At 55.7% G+C, this 19,370-nt stretch overlaps 1 protein-coding gene across 1 annotated transcript in view; it reads right to left on the bottom strand.

The window, feature by feature from the left end:
• The window catches only part of LOC128918597 (opioid-binding protein/cell adhesion molecule homolog), a 319,462-nt gene extending 302,685 nt beyond the window's left edge, over positions 1 to 16,777 (bottom strand). The window contains exon 1 of the mRNA XM_054223017.1: positions 16,660 to 16,777. Within this exon, the coding sequence (XP_054078992.1) occupies positions 16,660 to 16,720 (61 nt within the window). The 5' untranslated portion in view covers positions 16,721 to 16,777. The remainder of the gene's footprint in view (positions 1 to 16,659) is intronic.
• Positions 16,778 to 19,370: the final 2,593 nt, after the last annotated feature.

Here is a 19,370-nt window from a genome sequence, read left to right as displayed (position 1 = left end):
GCTCCAAGGCAGGAGTTTCCTGGAGAGATTGGGCTGGGTTTTTGCCAGCCCATTGTGCGGGCTGCCTGCGTCTTTGAGAAAAAGCGGGAAAATTTGGGCAATTCCAGGAGTTTTGGCTTTTCCAGCCCAGAATGGGAAATTCCCCGGGGATCTCTCCATTCCTTCCACACCCGACACAACCCCGACTCCTTCTCACAACCTACCAGCAAAAAAAAAAGGCGATTTTTCAATGCCTCTGACTTATTTTTTCCCCAGTGTAATTGACGGGCTGTCAAACAAACACCAAATACTGCCAGAACTGCCCAAACCCAGGGAATGGGACTTGAATATTTTGTAACGTGCCCACAGGTTGCTACCACTGCCTTGGACTTCACATCTTCCTCCCCCTTCGAATAGGCACCGTGGTCACCGGCTGCCAAAATGTTATAGGGTTCGCAAAGCTTTCGTAAGAAGCAAAGAATAAAAACACAAGGGAAAAGGGGAGGAGTAAAAAAAAAAGAAATAAATATATTACAGCTGGATTTTTAAAAGGCCCAGATAAACTCGCAGCTGCACGACACCACGTGGAGCTGTGCAAGCTAAGCTAATGATAATTAAATCTCCTGCTGCAGGGGCGAAGAGCAATTTCTCGCTAGGCTTGATGCCCGGGATGAGAGTTATCCTGGGAAAAAGCCACGGCGGCGACGGCGATGTGGGGCCGGAGGGTCCCAGGCGAAAACCCTGGTGATGCTCTGCTGCAAAACCACGTTTCTGAGCTCCCAGCTAAATAATATGTGGTGACCTCGGGTCTAAATTACCGGCAGCGGAGGCGGGGGGGCTGAATGCAGGAAGGCAAGAGCCCCCTTGCAGCCAGACTCATCTACAAGACCCCCATAGCACAGGGGGGGTTCCCGCCACAGGACCCCGGGGTCAGTGCAGGGCTCAGCTCTAGGGAAAATGCCCAACCTGGCTGCAAAGTCGCTTTTGGCATCCAAATCCTCCCAAGAAACAGCCTCGGGAAGTGCTGGGGGGCGGGGGGGCAAAGCGCTCCTCTTCACATGCCGCAGGAGTCCCCATCGCTCAGCAAAAGGGACACACTTCACCCAGTTAAATTTGGTCCCCAAATCCCCCGGGGTAAAGGAACGCAGCACAAAGCCATTAGCCAGAGCTCTGGTGTCACATACGAAAACCCCCACGGCAGGAGCGCGTCCCTCCCAAGGAAGAGGAGGGTACGGAGGTGATGCCGCTGCTTTCTGCCGGAGGACGGACGCACACGTGAGACAAAACTCAGGTTCTGGGCACTGGTGAGCGTTAAGGGTTATTTGCCAGACAGGCTGTTGCCCCCAGCTCTGTGGAGCAGCACGAGAGATTAAATGGCAGCAAACTCACGATTCCTTTTTTTTCTTTTTGCTTCATTTCAGCAGCGAGGCGAAACTAGGCCCGATTATGAAAGGAAAAATTCACCACGAGTCACGCGGTTTTCAGACAAGCCAAAAAAAAAAAAAAAAAATAGCCAGCACCAGCCTGAAGTGTCCAAAAACACATACTCAGATGGGCAAAATGTGACTTCATTCCTAAGGATGCTTGGGGGGTTGCGTGGCCAGACGCCCCCCCTACAAACTCCCCCCCCACAATCTAGCAACGAGCGCATGGGATCCATCGTCACAGAGCATCACGTTCAAGCGTGTTTGCTGAATCATTCGTTCAGGCTCCTGTACTTAATTTCTCCGCAATACATTTCATACTTTCGCCTCCTGTCCTAAAGAGCTGGGGGATTCCCCGGGAGGAGAGCGCGGCCGGCTTCGGCTCTGACCTCACGCTCGGCTCTGCCAGGAAATCGTCCGTTTGGATTTCCCTGATGAGCACCGAGGTAAGAGAGGTCAGCATCCGGCCCTAGAGAGATAAATGAATGGTTTAGAGACAACCCAGCTCCGCGCCAGCATCTCTTGTTGAACACTTCTACCCGGCAAAGGATGAATTGCTGGGTGCTCACCTACCCCTCTGGAAAAAAAAAGGAGAAATGGGGTTTTAAGAGAATAATGCTTCATAATACCAGACATGCTGCCGGAGAAGAAAAAGACAAGGCGGAAGCCAGGAGCTGGTAAAAGCTACAGCTTGTAATTTCATTGCACCTTCTCTACTCAATAAATGGGTTTCAGCCAGAGCATCTCTCCCATCCAACCCAAAAAGGACCTGAAGGGTAAGTTGATTGCATTGATCGCGCATGCATTTTCCCGGCAGGGAAAGTGGCCCAGTCCCTCGCTGCTCCCGTCCAAAGTACTCCGCTTAGTTATTACGGGAATATCGCCAGAGACTCCAGGGGCAGGGAGCGGGAGGCTACGGGGAATTCGTTGCTGAGTGCTAGGAACATTAAGAGAGAAGGCAGAGCAAGGCGGGGAATGGCAGAGCTCAGCCTTTTCCCCATCAGGGCCACCGGCGGCCTACCACTCCTGCTACGAGTTTGGGCAGCCTCGCGGGACCATTCTCGCCGGGCTGTCCTTAACCCTTCGGAGAACAGCACGTAGGAGCTTGCCTGCAGGGAGGGCGGCATGCATCTGCTGGGACAAACTGCCCTCAGGCTCAGCCCTGCCACCCCTCACACTGCACATGTCCATCCTCCTCTTCCTCCCCAGGCAAGAAACTCCCTCTCCATCCTACCTAGATGCCTACAGCCAGCTGTGACAACGCTCAGGCATCCCGCCCCCAAGCCAAACCATCTCTCCTTTGCTGCTCCCAGGCTCCTCGAGAGTGCCGAGTCTCCTGGTGTACTCATCCCCATCCCTAAAGCCCTCCCTGTGAGTCAGGGAAGAGTGTAAATCCCTGTGGGAAGCACTGCTGGACTTGGTACGAAACACAAACCTGTCTCGGTAGGATGAGCACTGCCATAGGGATGTGCTGGCTGGACGGCACTGCTGCCATCGCCTCGCCAAGACCAGCCACAGCACAGGGCTGGCTGCAAAAATGACGGCTCCGAGCCCAAAATCGACATCAAACCCCAAAACGGGAGCAAGAGGTGAAGGTCTGTGCCCTTCACAGAATCACAGAATGGCCGGGGTTGGAAGGGACCTCTGGAGACCGTCTAGTCCAACCCCCGGCCAGAGCAGGGTCACCCACAGCAGGTGGCACAGGAACGCCTCCAGGCGGGGTTGGGATGTCTCCAGAGACGGAGACTCCACCACCTCTCTGGGCAGCCTGTGCCAGGGCTCTGCCACCCTCAGGGTAAAGAAGTTCCTCCTCATGTTCAGGTGGAACTTCCCATGGTCAAGTTTGTGCCCGTTACCCCTTGTCCTGTCACCGGGCACCACTGAAAAGAGCCTGACCCCATCCTCCTGACAGCCACCCCTGAAGCCTTTTTTCCAGGCTAAAAAGACCCAAATCCCTCAGCCTTTCCTCATAAGAGAGATGTTCTAGTCCCCTAAATCCTCTTCATAGCCCTAATCATCTTCATAGCCCTTCCTTCACCTTCAGCCATCTGGTCATCCCCTGGGGATGGCACCCGTGGCCGGCAGGTGGGATGGGAAGGGGACATCCCAGAGCTGCCTCCGGAGAGGCAGGAGACGGGGCGGGTTGGCAGCCCCACAGCAGCACTGCCCCTGCCCGGGGAGACAGGGTCGGGGTACCTGGCTTTGCTAATTAACCCCCGCAGAAATCACCTGCCGGCACAGCAGCGTGCTCCTTTAAGCGAGCCGCCTCCGCCTCTCCCTGCAAGAGGCTGAGCCGGAGTGTCTTCGAAGGAGAAGGCTATCAGCTCAAAACAGCCGAGACCTTTAGCTCAAATCCATTAATCCTCTTTATTAAACCCAGGTCACCTCTGAGTCCTGGCAAATTAACCAGCATCTCCCCACTGCAAGTACATCAAGAGGAAACGCGCTGTAGAGCGCCTGTAATTTTCATGGACCAGGGCTCCGGGGTCAGAGGGCTTCCCGGGCTCCATTCTCTGCCTTTGTCAATTTAAAAGGGAACATCGCCTTGCTCTTGTATAAATTACGAGCGAGACAGAGCCGGGGGGCCGGGGCGGTCGCAGGGCGCTCTGCCGGCTGCAGCCGTGCCGGCGGCTCCTCTCCTGCCCGAGGATGGAGCAGGGGATGGCGAGGCCACAAGGGTCCCCTGGAGGGGAAAAAATGGGGCTGGGGACATGGGTTGGGGACATCCTGCCAGCACACCCTCCTAACAGCTGGGCAGCCGCGCTTGGCACCCTCCAAGGCTACCTTGGCCACGTGCCTTCTTGCCGCTTCTAATAAATGGCACGTCCCCGGTGCCAGCCCAGCTGGGGAGCGAGAGAAAGAGAGGATGGGAGGGCTCCGCTCCAGCTCAGAAGTGGGTGGAAAATTGGGCCCTTGTTGCCTGAAATTTCACCGGTTGAAACGCCTCCCCCATTCCGCGCGATCCTGTTGGAGCCACTCTACCCTGAATGCTCCCCAAGCCAGCGCCAAAGCGAGAGCGGCTCTATTTCTGAAGAGCCAAGGGCATTTAGCTGGGCTGGGGAAGACCTGGGGCCAAATCCCTTATAAACACTAATTATACACCCGGTAGAAGAGCTCCGAAAGAGAAAACCAGCCCCGCCTGGGGAAAAGAGACTCTGCGGGCTGAGGGCTAAGGGCAGAGCACTCCCTCCCTGGGATGGGTCTCCTCCTGCTCCTAGAAACAGCGTCCCCGAGACAAACAAAACTTTGCAGAGCCAAGCAAAGAGTGCTCGTACACTCCATGAGCGAAGAAATAGATATTTTTCAAGGCTTAAAAAAAAAAAAAAAGAAGTGGGAAAATTTCCAAGAGCTCTAAGCGTTACATCTGTTCCCCTAAGGCAACTCCACACCGTGGCACTTCCCAGCACACTCTCCAGCCACAGCTCTCCCACAGGGCTATAAATCCGCCGGCTCCGGATGAAACTGCTCCGGTTTTACACCAACCGGAGCCAGCGGAGACTGAGCTGGGGAACCGTGATCCCAACGCCAGGACGCTCACCCTTAACTCAGCCCGACAGCACTGGGGTTTTTCCACCTGGCTTTGAGTTACAGGTAGGATTAGCGCACTGGCATCTTAAATCTCCTAGCCATCAGCTTGTATCGTAGCTTTAGGGGTTTTTTTATTAAAAACACCGTTTCTTGCTGCATTTAATCACCGCAAGGTCATTCCAGTGCCAGTTGTCAGCATCGGAGCCAAGGAGCCAGAGGAGCGGAGCCCTGTCCCGCTGACCAGATAAAAGGAGGAGATGCTGGGTTTCATTTCCTTGTTTTCAATTGAGAGGTGCCCACCTCGGTGAGCAGATTAAGGTGTGGGTGGGCCGATGTCAGCCCCCCGCGGGCTGAGATGGGAAGCTGCCGCTCGCTCTGCTCATCAGGAGCCTCGAGGAGAGAAATTGCATAGTTCTCCCCGCGGCCCTCTGCCCACCTCGAACCAATTTCTGCTCCTTTTAATTCAATTCAGCTCCTCCTGACCTTGGCTGGCTGGAGTCGCAGAGTTTCTCTCAACAGATAGCACCAATTACAGAGGTGTGAAAATGGAAGGCTTTCAATTCGGAGAACAAACCCAAGAAACTGGGACTTTATTGAACTGAGAAACAGGGGGTGGGGAAAGGGGGAGCAGACGGGGGGCACAGGCTCGGAAATCTCGCTCTAGAAACCAAACGCTTTGGCTGTTCCCTCGGCGGGGGAAAGGGGAAGGCTTGGCCTGGGAGCGGGGCTGGCACGGTGACCGCCGCATGGATGCCGATGGCACCCCGGGGGACCAGGGATGCAAAACGCATCCCCTGCATCCCTGGCATCATGCCTCGCTCGTTCGCGGCTGCACGCCGACGCTTTCACCCGCGCTCCCCAACGGGCTGCTTTCAAGCCCCCGAAATCAATTCCGACAGGTCTGATGCAAACCGAGTTTCCTTCCCCGCAGCGGATCCCGGCTGGATTGAACCCGCAGCATCTGCAGTACCGCTCGGCCCGGCGGCACCTGCACCACCTCCTTAGAGGGACGGCGCTTTTTGTCCACCCACAAAGCTATTGCCAGCCAAGGACCGCCTGGCCAAGCCTCTGGAAACCAGCGTGAGCCCAGGCAGACCCAGGTAGGAGAGCTCTGGCAGTATGGCTTAGCCGACTGCCTCGGCAGAGAGATCGACACGCCGACAGGCTTCACAAAAACTGCTTTCCTCCTGCGCAGCGCAACCTGCCATGATCAGAGAGTCCCCAGACAAAAGCCGGGGATGTTCAGTTCATGGGAGGGAGGCAGAAATGAGCGTCTCCCCGGGCTGAGCTTGCTGTAGTTCTTTGCCCACTGCTAAGAAAAAAATAATTCAAACTAAAACAAGAAGTCCCGGACGCCTGGGATAGAAAACGGGGTTACTCTCACGCAAAGCAGCACCACCGAGGATGGTCCCCCATCAGCTCTGGATACTTCCAGGTATTTCACGGGGTGGAAGGATGCAGAAAAGCCTCCCCAAGACCTGAAAACTCCCCCGCCTGGCCAGGCCACCTCCATCAGCTCAGCACCCACGTACCAACCAAGCCCAGGGTCCCACTTTGATCCAGACGCGACCCTTCCCCAATGAGGACAACCTCGCACCACAAATTCCACCTTCCAGGCCAACGCACAAAGAGCAAAAACGGGTCCTCCCCACCTGAATTTTGGGCAACCACCCAACCGGCTGGCGCATCCGAGCCGGCTCAGCATCCCCTTTCGGAGGCATCCTCCCAAGCCTTGGAGCTGGGGGGGGGGTGGTGGCCACCAAAATGAAGCAGTGGCACGTTTGGGCCCCTCTCTCAAGAGTTTTCATGATTCGGCAGGACTCTCCACAGCTCAGAGACGCGCGGGTTTAAAGCCAGTGCACGGCACCTCCCGTATCTCCAGCCAAGCTCCCCCCAACGCCTGCCCATAAATCCTCCGAGCCAGTAAACAGCCGAATTACGGCTCCCCGCCATTGCTTAGCTGCTTTTTGACACTAATTGCTCCACGGAGCGCGTGCAACTGGCAACACCTTATTAAAAGTGAAATATATTATACTGTCCACTTATTGCTACTTTATAAAGATAAAGTATCCCGAGGATACGGAGAGGCTGGCAAAGGCACCGGCTCTCGGCCTCGGAGCCAAAGCAGAGGCAGACGCCGGGACAACCGTGTGCTCGCCATTAAATCACAAAGAGTGTCTCCATTTGGAGCCCAGGCATGAAGAGCGTGCTTGAGACCTTCTTCTCTCTTCCTCTCCTGGTTTCCCCTCCGAGATCCTCGCTCTCAGACCTCGGGGGAAGGCAGGCAGAGATGAGCAGCGCGAGGGCAGGGGGGTTCAAGCACGCTTCGAGAGCCCCTCGACTCACAAAGCCAGACTAAATCTCTCGCTAACCATCGATTCGCACTTGCCTACCTCCAGACATCGCTCCCCGAAGCGTGGCACAGCCTCTCCTGCCGGTGACACTAACCAGGGCACCCGCTGCTCCGACGGTCACTTAAGTACAAGCCCAAGAGCTCCCTGATGCTCCAGCTGCGCAGCAGCCCAGCACAGGGATTGTAGGACCCAGAGTATTGATCCCACACTCTTTCTCCTGCGTTCCTCCGAGGAGGAGCGCTGAAACTCACTGTTTCACAAGGGAAAACGTGCGGAAACCTCCACTTCGGGTTTGGAGCTACAGCGAGGACACGTCTCTTAACACGTGTCTCTGCACACGCCTCTGGCAAGCCGTTTTCCCCCTTTGTTCCTTGCCTTCCCAGTCTGCAAAACCAGGGACAACGGAATTTCTCCTCCCCGTGAAGTGTTTTAAAATCTACTGGAAACAACCACTAGGCAAGAGCGAGGCCTGATACCGCCACGATTCAGTAATAAATGTTTTGATCCGGTCCCTCGGGCCTCTTCTCACCACGTAATTTTGGGAGGATTTTTGTTTTTCTTTTGAATTGATAGGCTGTTTCTGGTGGGGAAGGCGACAGGCAGCAGGAAGGCAGGACGAAGGCAGACACAGGGGATGCCATCACTGGCACAGAAAACCACCCGCGCAGGGGGAGAAATCGGCTTCGCGGGACTCATTTTCAGTAAAATGGAGATATTCCTCATGCACATCACAAAAGTCATTACACCTGCACCCCTCCTGTACTGTGGAGGGTACAAATGCTATTATTTATCACTCACTGGTCATTTCCCATGTGGCTGAGACAACAGACCCACCTCCCCTCAGCTCCGAGGACCATGGGGCACGGAAACACAGCCTGCATCGCGCTTTGATTCCTGAAGGAAATGGCACGTCCTAAGCAATGAATCTGAAATATCCAAGAGTCTTTGGTTCGACAAGTTCAAATCCAAGCAGGATCAATACCTTCTCACTCCCGAGGTATCAGCAGGTAATTGGGTATCATGCGGTGACGAGCAACCTAGTTTGCTCAGAAGCTGCAAACTTTAATCTTCGTCCATTCCTGGTACACAGAATGGAGGGGGAAGAACAGATCAAAGGAGAACAGATCAAATCCAGCTGCATTTGGACCCAGATTGCAGAAAAAAAGGACTCATTCTTAAGCAAAACGGCTCAGGCTTCTGAGGTTCAACATCTTGAGAGGACTCAAGTACAAGAAATTGACATCTCTCCCGTGCGGCCACCTGCAAACCCCAGCACCACCTCCCTTGGGTTTTCGGCTGCTCCCGACCCCCCGAATTTGCACCAGAGCCCTCTCCAGTTTCATGCTGCAGCACTGGGCCACCTCAACCTCTGCACATCCTCTTTCAGCTCATGTAGCCCCTACCCCGGTCCTTTCCTCGCTGTCCCGTTTCCAACCCCATGGCATTTCGGCAAAGGGGCTCACGAGCTCCTGCACCGCTGTGTCCCACGGCACCAGCCCCGCCATCAGCTCCAGCGAGGACGAGGAGATGCTGGTCCACGCTTTGCCACCTGGAAGGTCCCACCTCCCTATAGGTGATGGCCACCCCAGCCATGGAAAGGAGAGGTGGCAAGGTGGACGGATGGGCAGAGAGAGAGAGGGAAAAGCCCCACGGGCAGGAGAACAACCTATTTGACAGCTTTCCCCACCGATCAAAGCTGACTTCGCTTAGAAGTTCTGACACCTGATTAATTATGTCGCGCTGGCTCGCCTCTAAAGGCTGCGTTTCCGGCAGCCCTCGCCTTTCCTCCTCGCAGCGTTCGGCGGCCGAGGTGCCAGCAGAGGAGGGGACGGCGCGAGCGCGGCTTTGCCAAACATCCTGACCCGTCCCTGGGAGGCAGGAGATAAGGAGGGCGAGGGACGGCCGGGGACAGGGCCCCTTTGTCTGCGGTGCCTTTTGCGGCGGGCAGATAGGAGGCGGCTGCCTCGCGCTGACATTTCGGTGACCGAATTAAAATGTGCCGCCACGGAGACTAAATGTCATTAGCCTCATTAGAAGTGATCGCACTAAAATAAACAACAACAACAACAAGAAAAAATCTAAAGTGGAAATCAGCCAACGCCGTTAAATAAAATAAATCAACGGGGCGGTCCGGTGGGGACCGTGCAGCCGATGCCAACGGGTAGGGCCAAGGTCTCCATGGGTTCTGCTGCCACCCAGGACCGTGCTGAGACAGGTCCAGCCGTGATGTGTCCCCAAACGCAGCCACCTGCTTGGGATAAGTCTACTGGGTCTTTCGGGCTTCATTCCCAGAGGGTTTTGGGATGCTCTGCACAGTCCCCTGGGGGTGGCCCTGCAGGTAGCACTCCCCAGGGCCTCTTCCAGCAGCTGCACCACGAAGCGCGCGCCTCGTGTGAGCTGCTCTAACAGGGATGGGGTTGGGTTTGGTTTTTTTTAGTGGGTTTCTCTCGATGCTTCCCATTCAATTACTGGCCAACACCAACTGTATTTCGCTTATGCGCTGTGACAGGAGCACCGCGCAAGGTGGAAAGGCTGGCGAAAGAAGCGCTGGTTTGCCCTTGTGAAGAGGGGAATTTTCCCTCTAACCCCTCTTGCTATGCAAACGCCATTTCCTTTGGGGCGGGAGAAGTCATCACAAGGCCCTCGCAAGATCCTGCTTATGACAGAGCAGATTTGAAAGCCCAGAGATCTCCTTCCCCCTCCCTTCCCTTCTGTCAAAAATTATAATCATCATTTTCCAGCTTGCTGAACAATCAAAGTGTGGCCTATATTCACTGGAGCTCCTTCCACACGCCGCATGCATAGCAACAAGTCCAGGAAACAAAAGCCCGAAGTAAACAGTTGGTTGAGAGGAGGCGATGGGCTGGCAGGTGGACAGCAGAGGAATGCTGTGTGGAGAACCATGGGGTGCAGGCAGCCTGTGAAGCCACGTGAAGACCTCTTCTTCCATGCTCTGTAAGGAGCATGGGGAAGAAATGTGCCTGGGCAACTGGGTTAGTGGAAATGGCAATGGTCCTGCTGTACCAGAAGGAAGCCCAAGCACTCCTGCTGTACCAAAAGGAAGCCCAAGCCCTCCTGCTGCAGGTTCTGCTGGTCCTCACGTGGCTGAGGAGCCGTGAGGAGCTCACCATGGGGTGAGCCACAAAGGACAAAGCCACATCAAGCATAAGTAACCCCAGCTTGTCCTCCAGAAACCTCCTATCCTCTGCCTAAAACTACACCGGTGCAGCAGCTCTGGTCCAAACAACAGACTCCCCCCCGCCGCCCCTCCATGATTTTGTTGTCCGGACGGTCTGAGCTGACGAGGTCCAGTCCCAGCATCCCACCCTGAAGCAGGGAGCCGGCAGGGAGGTTTGCTGGGCCACCCCTTCCCTGCGCTCTGCAGCCCACTTCAGTCTCCAGAGCTGTCAATCCAGCACTTTTCACTAGCGCTGAATTCACAGAAAAGTAAATCTAAAAATAACTCTTCTTTTTCCCCCCTTTCCTTGCCTCATCTCACACGTGTTCGGCGCGCACATGACTCTGCCGCACAGGCAACAGGTCCATCTTCCCCAAAACGGCTCCTCCCGAGGAGGCTGCTCCCAACACTGATGCGCCAATGGGTCTCCGCAGCTCCCTGAGCCTCGGTGCCCGTGGCTGATGTGTCCTCCTGGGAACCCCAGCCCCATGGAGACAGAGCCAGGACATGGGATCTGTGAGAAGCACCAAGTCTCCTTGCCAGAAAGCCCCTGAAACCAGTGTCTCTGCTTCCTGTGACCACACAACCGCTCCCTGCTGCAGGTGATCTTGAAGAGACACCTCCTCTGCCCCATCCCTGGAGGGGTTCAAGGCCAGGTTGGACGGGGCTTGGAGCAACCTGGGCTGGTGGGAGGTGTCCCTGCCCAGGGCAGGGGGTGGCACTGGATGATCTTTAAGGTCCCTTCCAAGCCGAAATATTCTGTGATTCTATGATGAAACACTTTTTCCTGGCCCTGCCAGAAGCAGCCCACCACCTCCACGCAACTCAGACCAACGCTCCAAACCGCTGCCCTCCACCACCTCACGCTCTCTGACCCTACACCAGGACCAGAGGGAGAGTCCACCAGCTCCAAGGTCCTGCTCACGACACCTGGGCTGCTGCTACCACCAGTTCGCGAGGGCGACGCATCCCCTGCCATGCCCACCGCTCCAGACCTAGCAAGCCACCTTGCTTGGTCACCCTTCCAGGGGGACAACGCTGTCCCAACTCTTCTGAGAAGCAGGCAGGGAAGTGTTTCTTTCCTCTAAGCATGAAACGAAGAGGAGTTCCCTGGAAAAACCCACCCACCGAGCAGCAAGTGTCAAAGCCACCTCTGTATGTGCTGTTGCCGCATTGGTAATTACAAGTACCATGCCTTCATTAGGGAAAGGGAGAGATGACTGGGAGGCAAGGAGATTTGCGGCAGAGCTGTTATTATTTTTATGTTTAAACAAAAAGGAGAAGCGCGACAGCTGAGATCACTCCCCGTCCTGCGCTCGCCGGCAGCCGAGAGCATCCCAGGGGATGCTCAGGCCAGGAGGTAAGAAGGGATGGGGACCAGTGTCCGGCTTTACCTAACTGGGGCTGGGAAAAGGACCGGGCTGCAAAGCCCAAGCTGACCACAGGGTGATGGAGGATGTGACAGGAAAAAAAAAAAAAAAACAAAAAACCCACAAGTTTTCCTCTATCCCCACCTGATTGCAGCAACGGGACCCTCCCGGGTAGTCTGCTCCCCCCGCCAACGTCGCAGCCCCCTTCCCCGCTCCTCGCCCAGCAGCTTCGGCTTCTAACCGAAGCAGAGCGCAAACTTCAAATTGCATATTCAAGTGTAAGAAAAAAAAAAAAAAAATGAACACAGCTGTTTATGCAGCTTGAAAATCGCCATAACCGAATATTCAAGCCTTTGGGGAAGATTTTCAAAGGCACCGGTTAAGGTACCCGGCTCCCAGCCGGCGCCTTTGAAACATTTCTCCTTTTCCCGTTTTTCACAGGGATTCGCACCAGCAAAAGCTCCTCCACCCGGCCGTCTGCAAGTAGCGAATGCACAAAGGAGACGCTGTCAAAGAGAAGCTGCTGGAAAACGCAAAGCAAGCTTCGCCACTTTGGGGCATCCTGGAAGGCAGGCGCCGGAGCCACCGGCCCCGAAACCCACAACCCCCAGCGCAAATTGTTCCGAAAACTTGTGCCGCGGGGATTTGCGCGGAGCAGAAGCCGCCTTTGCTGCCTGTGCCCTGCTCTGCCCTCGCGCTCCCTCCCCACAGCACCCGGCAAACGAGAGCAAGCGCCGCTCCCCCCCCGCAGCAGAAACAAAACATCCTCCCAAAAGGCCGACGCCAGTTTTTTCCCTGCCCCGGGGAGCCAGGGGACGAAGGAATCGACTTCCAACAGGGAAAACACAGCCCCAAGCCTCAAGCAGAAGAAAACCAGGCAGCGTTTTTGGGAGTCCGCTGCTGGGACCTCCTTCTTCCCCAGCATCTCCCACTGGATGGAGGACTGACGGCTGCGGTGCCTTATCCCTACTATCCCCCAGCTTTTGGGAGAGCACAGAAAATCCCTTTAAGTCCCACTCGCTCATATTGAAATGACACTAAAGCGGAACTAATGTGCTCCAGGTACTTATTCTTGGGCTTAGTGGCAGGGATCAGCAGCCCTCCCCCAGCCCGGCATCCCCCGCCGGGGAGAGGTGACAGCCACGTCACAGGTGATGGTGGCAGTGGGAAGAGGATGCTCCCACGGCTGGGGCCCCGTACCAGGAAGGGATGGAGAAGCGTTTTCAACGCTTAACGTTTTAACACCCCTGCAATGTGTTTCTTAACTTTAGACGGGATTTGCAACCACCGCCAACGCCATGCACCCAAGCAAAGATGAGGCAGGGCAGGTTAAGGGTCTCTGGGGGGACACAGAAATCGAGTCCTGGGTGCAAGAGGTGACGGCAAGAGCACTGGGGGACTCTCCAAGCTCTGCAAGCTTTGCCTTGACCCCGATGCCCAGGACCAGAGAGAAACGGGGCTGTCCATCTCACCCTGCCCTGCCAGATTTCTGACCTCTGAAGGGAGCCGCTGCCGCGACAAGTCGTTTGGCCAAGGCAGCGAGAGAGACGTCTGAAGAGGCATTGATGCGCATTGATTTTTGTCACCTGTAAGGCCGCCATGTCACACCGTAACCGCAGATTAGCCCAATACCCTCCCCCCTCCGCCTGCCCCAAATTCGTTCTCCAATGCAGCACAGCCCACCCTGGTATATCTCAAAACGGCAGCACCCAAAATGCCCAGCAGTTCAAAGCATTTGCCAAAGGCTTGACAATTAAATTACCCACTCCACCTCCCCATCCTGCAGCGCCGGGCTCATTAAAAATCCTCAGCATCCTTCCCATCAGAGAGAGCCCACCTCCGAGAGCAACCCATGTCTGGGAACCCGCCTCCCCCAAGGCACCAGACGACAACAGCATTAAGCCTTGGAAATTATTTTTTGGATGGAAACTTGTCTTACAAAGAAATAAAAAGCTGCAGAGTAAGACGCTATCCGTGACCAGAGGGGTCAGGGTTTCATTATTGCATTAACCTTTCGTGTCTTTAGATTCCGCAAGAGTAAATTGGTAACGAGACGACACGAGCCCCGATGGGAAAAACGCATCTTTTCTCACAAAAGTAAGATGGGGGGGTGGGGGAGGAGAACAGAGGTGGGAGCGAGAGAAAGAGGAAAAAAACTGGCAAATAAGCTATTACAGCTAATAATAACTTTGCAACGCTATTTTCTGCAGGAGCCTTCAAGTTGTGATGTTTCCCTTCAGTCTAATTACACCTTCTAAAAGCAGGTTCCCTTCTCACTTTAACCACCCCGTGCGAAACTCCCGCAGGATTCGGAGAAAAACGGAGAGGGAAAGAGCTCGCACTTCACCGACAGCCTCTGCATATCCCAGGGGAGCGTCAACCTGCATAAACCACGTGGGACTACGCTTGCAAATAATAAACAGCACCAAAAAAAAAAAACCAAAAAAAAACCCCACTCTGGGAAGGTGCAGGCTCTGAGGGTCGGCAGCAACCATTCGACTTCCCAGTTGCCATCCAAGAAGACGCTTCCAAGATGACTTCCCAGTTGCCATCCAAGAAGGCAACGTGACTTGCGTTCCAGCCCACGGCCGTGAAACCACGGCTGAAAGCAGTGCTGCGGCCAGGTTGGGCAGGGAAACATCCAACCTCTGCAAGCCACGGGGAAATAAAAAGGAGAGGAGATGTTCCAAGGCAGAAAACGGTGGGTGTGGGGGCAGGAAGGCAAAGCAGCCTTCCTGCACTGGAATATTTCCCTTCCCCTAATGCAGGCAGCAGGTTTCGGCTCCAGGGATTAACGGCTGAGCCCAGCTGGGCAAAGTCCTGGCCTGGTTTGGCTCAGGGGACATTCAAAGCCAAAGCAGATATTGCTGCTTAATAGCAATAAGAAGGGAAAGCTACAACCCCATAAGCGCGGATCAAGAAACCTCTTCCAAGTTCCTGGGGGCTTAAGTGCACGGGCATTTTCCTTCCCTGGCACACAGAGATGTCAGAGCCAGCGCAGGCCTTGGGCCAAACAGCCACGTCCCGAGGAAACTGCAACAGGACACCAGCAAAAACGCTCCGTGCCAGGTCTCTGCCAGCTCCTGCAGCTTAGGGACACCTTGCTGACAGCCCACCAAGTGTCACACGTCCTCCCACTTGACCCGCACGGCTGCCTTGCAGCCAGTTCTTTGCAAGTTCCACCCAGAGGAACCACATCTAGCAAGAGGGTGAAGGAGCCAACGCTCTGCTCAGCACAGCCTTGGTGAGGCAAGCTGCCCCCGCGCCAGGCACGCCTGCCTTATCTCGTTCAAGATGATAGTATTTTCAATAACACACGCTCCCCCCCTGCATTCAGCAAAGACACATGCAGCTCACGCAGCCGCGTCATCCTCCTCGCGCTCACGTGCTAAACCCTAGGTGCACCATTTTGGTTTGAGGCGTTGCTGACGAGCTGGAGGCGCTGCCATCGGAGGTCCTCCATGGGTGCTCCTCAGTGCACCATCGCACGCCCCAAGGGACGGCGCTGGCCCCCCAGGGTGACGCACGTCACCTCCCACTGCATCCCACGGAGCATCAGTGGTACCCAACCCCGTGCCAAGGGCTCTCGGACCTGCCGACCGCCCCGGGCTGCAGCTCTGCCGCAGGACGCCGGGATGTGGATGGTGCCATGGCACGAGCCTCCGCAAGCAAGTTTGAACCCGAGTCCCCTCGCCTTTGTCACAGCTGTGGCAAGAGCTGTTTTCCAGCTGTGACACAGCTAACCTCTCCCCCGCCAGCCTCATCCTCTTCCCACACACGCCAGCCCCGCACAGCAAAGCGCTGTAACTAAACCATGGAAAGCTGCTGAAATTATAGCCGTGCCTCTTCCCTGCCCTCCCGAGTCCAACATAATTCTCGCTGACAGTCATGAAAAACACATGTTGGGTTAAGATGGAATCTGAGCCTCGACACCCAGGTCCCCAGCTGCTTGCGCAGGGACCGCAATCTTTTCAGCTGCTAAAAGTGCACATCATCGTCAAAAAAAAAAAAAAAAAAAAAAATGCCAGAGACTTCTTCCCCTCGGCGTGCAGCTCTGCCGGCCGCCCCCGTCGCTCCCTCCCCCCGGATGCGGTGCCGCGACCCACCCGCTGAGCATCAGCACGGAGCCAGCGTTGGATCCAAACCCCAGCGTCTTCCCCCCTCATCCTTCCCTGGCAAGTTGGGGGGACGAGGCCGACCCACATTTGGGGAGCCACCTGCTCGGCTCCTGAGGGTTGCAGCCCCTCTGCTGCAGCCCCCGTGGGCACCTGGATTGGGGGGGTTCCTTATCACTTTGCAGAAGGGAGCAAGGGGCAAGCACCCTGTTTGAGCCCCTGAGCATCCCTCACAGACCCTCTGAGCATCCCTGTTTGAGCCCCTGAGCATCCCTCCCGGACCCCCTGAGCATCCCTCCCGGACCCTCTGAGCATCCCTGCCGGACCCCCTGAGCATCCCTCCCAGCACTGGCTGGCAGGGAAGCAGGGATGAGGGGAAGCAGAGGGAATAACGTGACAGCTGGGGAGAGAGGGAGGGCACAGGAGGTGCCCAACTTTGAAGGGGGGGAAAAAAGCTCCGTCACCCCATCATTTGCAGCCGGAGGTCGCCCGAGGGGACGGGCTCTGCCGAACCCCGCTCGCTGGGAGCGCTCGGCAATTCCCTGCTGCAGAGCAACTCGCCGCCTGCCTGCATGTGTGCGTTCGTGCGCAATGGGCATGAAGTCCGGGTCCCCCGCGCGCGCACACCACTCGGCTTTCCCACCCTGCCCGCCGATGCCATCCCATTCTCCTGCAGGAAAAAAAAAAAAAAAAAAAGCTTTTTTGCTCTACCTGGGATGAAGAGCAGGGCAGTTGTGGCCGTGAAGACGATCCAGCAGGCAGGATGGTACATCTTGGGAGCTGCGGTAGACTAGCGGCTGATTTGCTTGCTGCTTGCTGCTGCCGCCGCTGCTTTCGTCTGCGCTGAATTCTGAGCAGGTTTAAATCCAATGTTTGCAGAGGGAGGGAGACTGAGTTAGTGAGCTAGAGAGAGAGAGAGAGAGAGAGAGAGAGAGAGAGAGAGACGGGAGCAGGCAGTCAGTGTCTCTGATTTTTTCCTTGCACACGCACGCACACACACACGCACACAACTAGCAGAAGGAGCACCAGGCTCAGTGCGTGCACCGGGGAAAGCAGACCTCCTACCAGGCACCCATTGGTTCGAGATGCTGACTGACACACGCACACTCGCTCTTCTGCGGGTCTCGCTCTGCAACCAGGGAGTTAAATGCGGGCATCAACCCCCTGAGCATCCCTCAGGGACCCCCTGAGCATCCCTCACAGAGCCCTGAGCATCTCTCACGGAGCCCAAGCACCCCTCAGGGACCCCCTGAGTGTCCCTCACGGACCCTCTAAGCATCCCTGACGGAACCCCTGAGCATCCCTCACGAACCCCCTTAGCATCCCTCCTGGATCCCCAGAGCATCCCTCACGGACTCTCTGAGCATCCCTCCTGGTCCCCTGACCATCCCTACCGGACCCCCTGAGCGTCCCTGTTTGAGCCGCAGAGCATCCCTCCTGGACCCCCAGAGCATCCCTCCTGGCCCCCCCGAGCATCCCTCCCAGCACCGGCTGGCAGCGGTGTCCAGGATGGAGGGAGCATCGCGGCATGGGGACAGGCACTGTCTCACCAACTCCTCCAGCCGCCTGCAAAGGGGTTTGGAAATTTTTTTACCCCCAGGCTGGAGCCAGCCAGTGGGTTAGCCCTGGGCTTCAGCCCCTTGGCTCTCCCTTGCCCCTCTGTGGGCTCTGCTCCCCTCTCCAGGAAGCCGCCGGCAGCTCTGCCTCCTGCTGAGGGAGGCAAACCAGCAAGCAATCCAAGCTTTTTAGCATGAGTGGGTGTTTTTCGCACAAAATCTGAAACCCAGAAGCAATCTTCTCCGTGCATCCCAACCAGAGCTGTATTTTTTTCCCCTTCAGTGGGCTCACAGAGCCCCAAAAGGATGCTGAGCCCAGGGTACCCGCTCCAGCAGCCCCCCGACACAACGCCATCCCATTCCCACTGAGGCCAAGGAGCGTTTCCTCGTGCTCTCTAACACAACCCTCTCCTTCCAGACTGCCACAGGGTCACCCTGACCCCTGCTTTCCCCCAGACCCCCCCTTGGCACACTCCCATGCCCTCGCCAAGCCCCGAGCATCCCCAGCCCAGGCCACCGGACACCGTGCATTCCGCCCCTCTGCCGGCTGCATCCCCCCGCGTCCCCTCTCCCACAGCCACCCCCAGAACAAAGTGTTTGCCAGCTAGGGCTTGAGTTTGCCGCATCGCCCCAAAAAAAAAAAAACAAAAAACGCACAACGTTGCAAAGGTAAGTTTCCAAAAGAAACAGCACTTATTTTTGACATTTTTCTAATCAAAAAAATTGTTTCTTCTTTTGCATTCACCGCAGCTTTGTTAAAAAGAAATGGTAAGCATTTTTTAATGCTTAAAGCCAAACTAAAATGTTTAATTGGGCTCAAAACAGGCTCTTTCCCCACTAACGCGGGGCTAAAGGTCTCTTGTTGTGTTCCAAGTATTTTTAGGGCAGTACTTTGGACTTCCAGCTATCAACCCACAAATTCCCACCTCCCATCCCAGGGTTTCATCCTGCTCCTCACCTTAGTCCCTGTGCTCCTTGGCCTGGGCATCCCTGCTCCCCCAGGGACACATGGGTTCCCTGGACGCATCTCCCTCGAGATTCCATTTTGGGTTGGTTTTTTTTGCATTAAACTCATCGTTTCAGGGAATTTCTGGAAAAGAGATGCTCCACAAGGGGGGTGTGGAAGGACAATGCCTCCACAAACACCCGGCTGCAAACATTAACCCCCCCAAACTGCTACAGATCCGGGGCCGGAGCCCTCTCTGCCACCAAACACCGAAACCCAGCCACAAAATCCCAACGATTTCCTCCCCTGCGCTCCTTCTTCCCCAGGTTTTTTCCACCCACTTGTTGCAGCTCGACGCAGGCTAATCACGGAGACGGCAACCGCATCCCCCTCCGCGCACACACCCCTCATCTCGCACTATTTTCGTACAAAGCAGCCCCAAAAAGCGCAGGAATGATGCTTTCAGCGAGCAAAGCCGTATCCATCGCACTCTCGAGGGGCTAGCCTCGCCCGGCGAGGGATGGGAGCCAAGCACGCACTGCCGGGACAAACTTTCTCTGCTTTTAGCCATTAATTTCGACTCGTTTTCTACTCTGCGTGAATAAACCACAAGTTTTTAAAAGCTTTTAACTCAAGCACATTCCTACGTTATCTGCTGCAGGCATCCCATCTCCCGCATCTTTAGGAAGATGATGAAGAAAACGTGCCCGGGGACTTTTTTGTTTTAAGAGGAGCGAAGTTATGTTGTTCGCAATAAGCCTTGACCCCCGAAAGAGCTAAATCCTCGCACCGGGTAAAAAATCCCAACGAGCTCGGTGTCTCACGCAGCTTGAGACGAACCCCTTTAATTGACGTCCAAACAGCCGAGGTCGAGGAAATTTATCTTTTCCTTCGCCAGACGACTGCAAAGAGGCATTTGG

The sequence above is a fragment of the Rissa tridactyla genome, chromosome 17, assembly GCF_028500815.1.
Source record: "Rissa tridactyla isolate bRisTri1 chromosome 17, bRisTri1.patW.cur.20221130, whole genome shotgun sequence".
Classification (NCBI taxonomy): Eukaryota; Metazoa; Chordata; class Aves; order Charadriiformes; family Laridae; genus Rissa; species Rissa tridactyla.
Note: the sequence above shows the minus strand (reverse complement) of the source record. Positions and strands in the feature narration are given on the sequence as shown.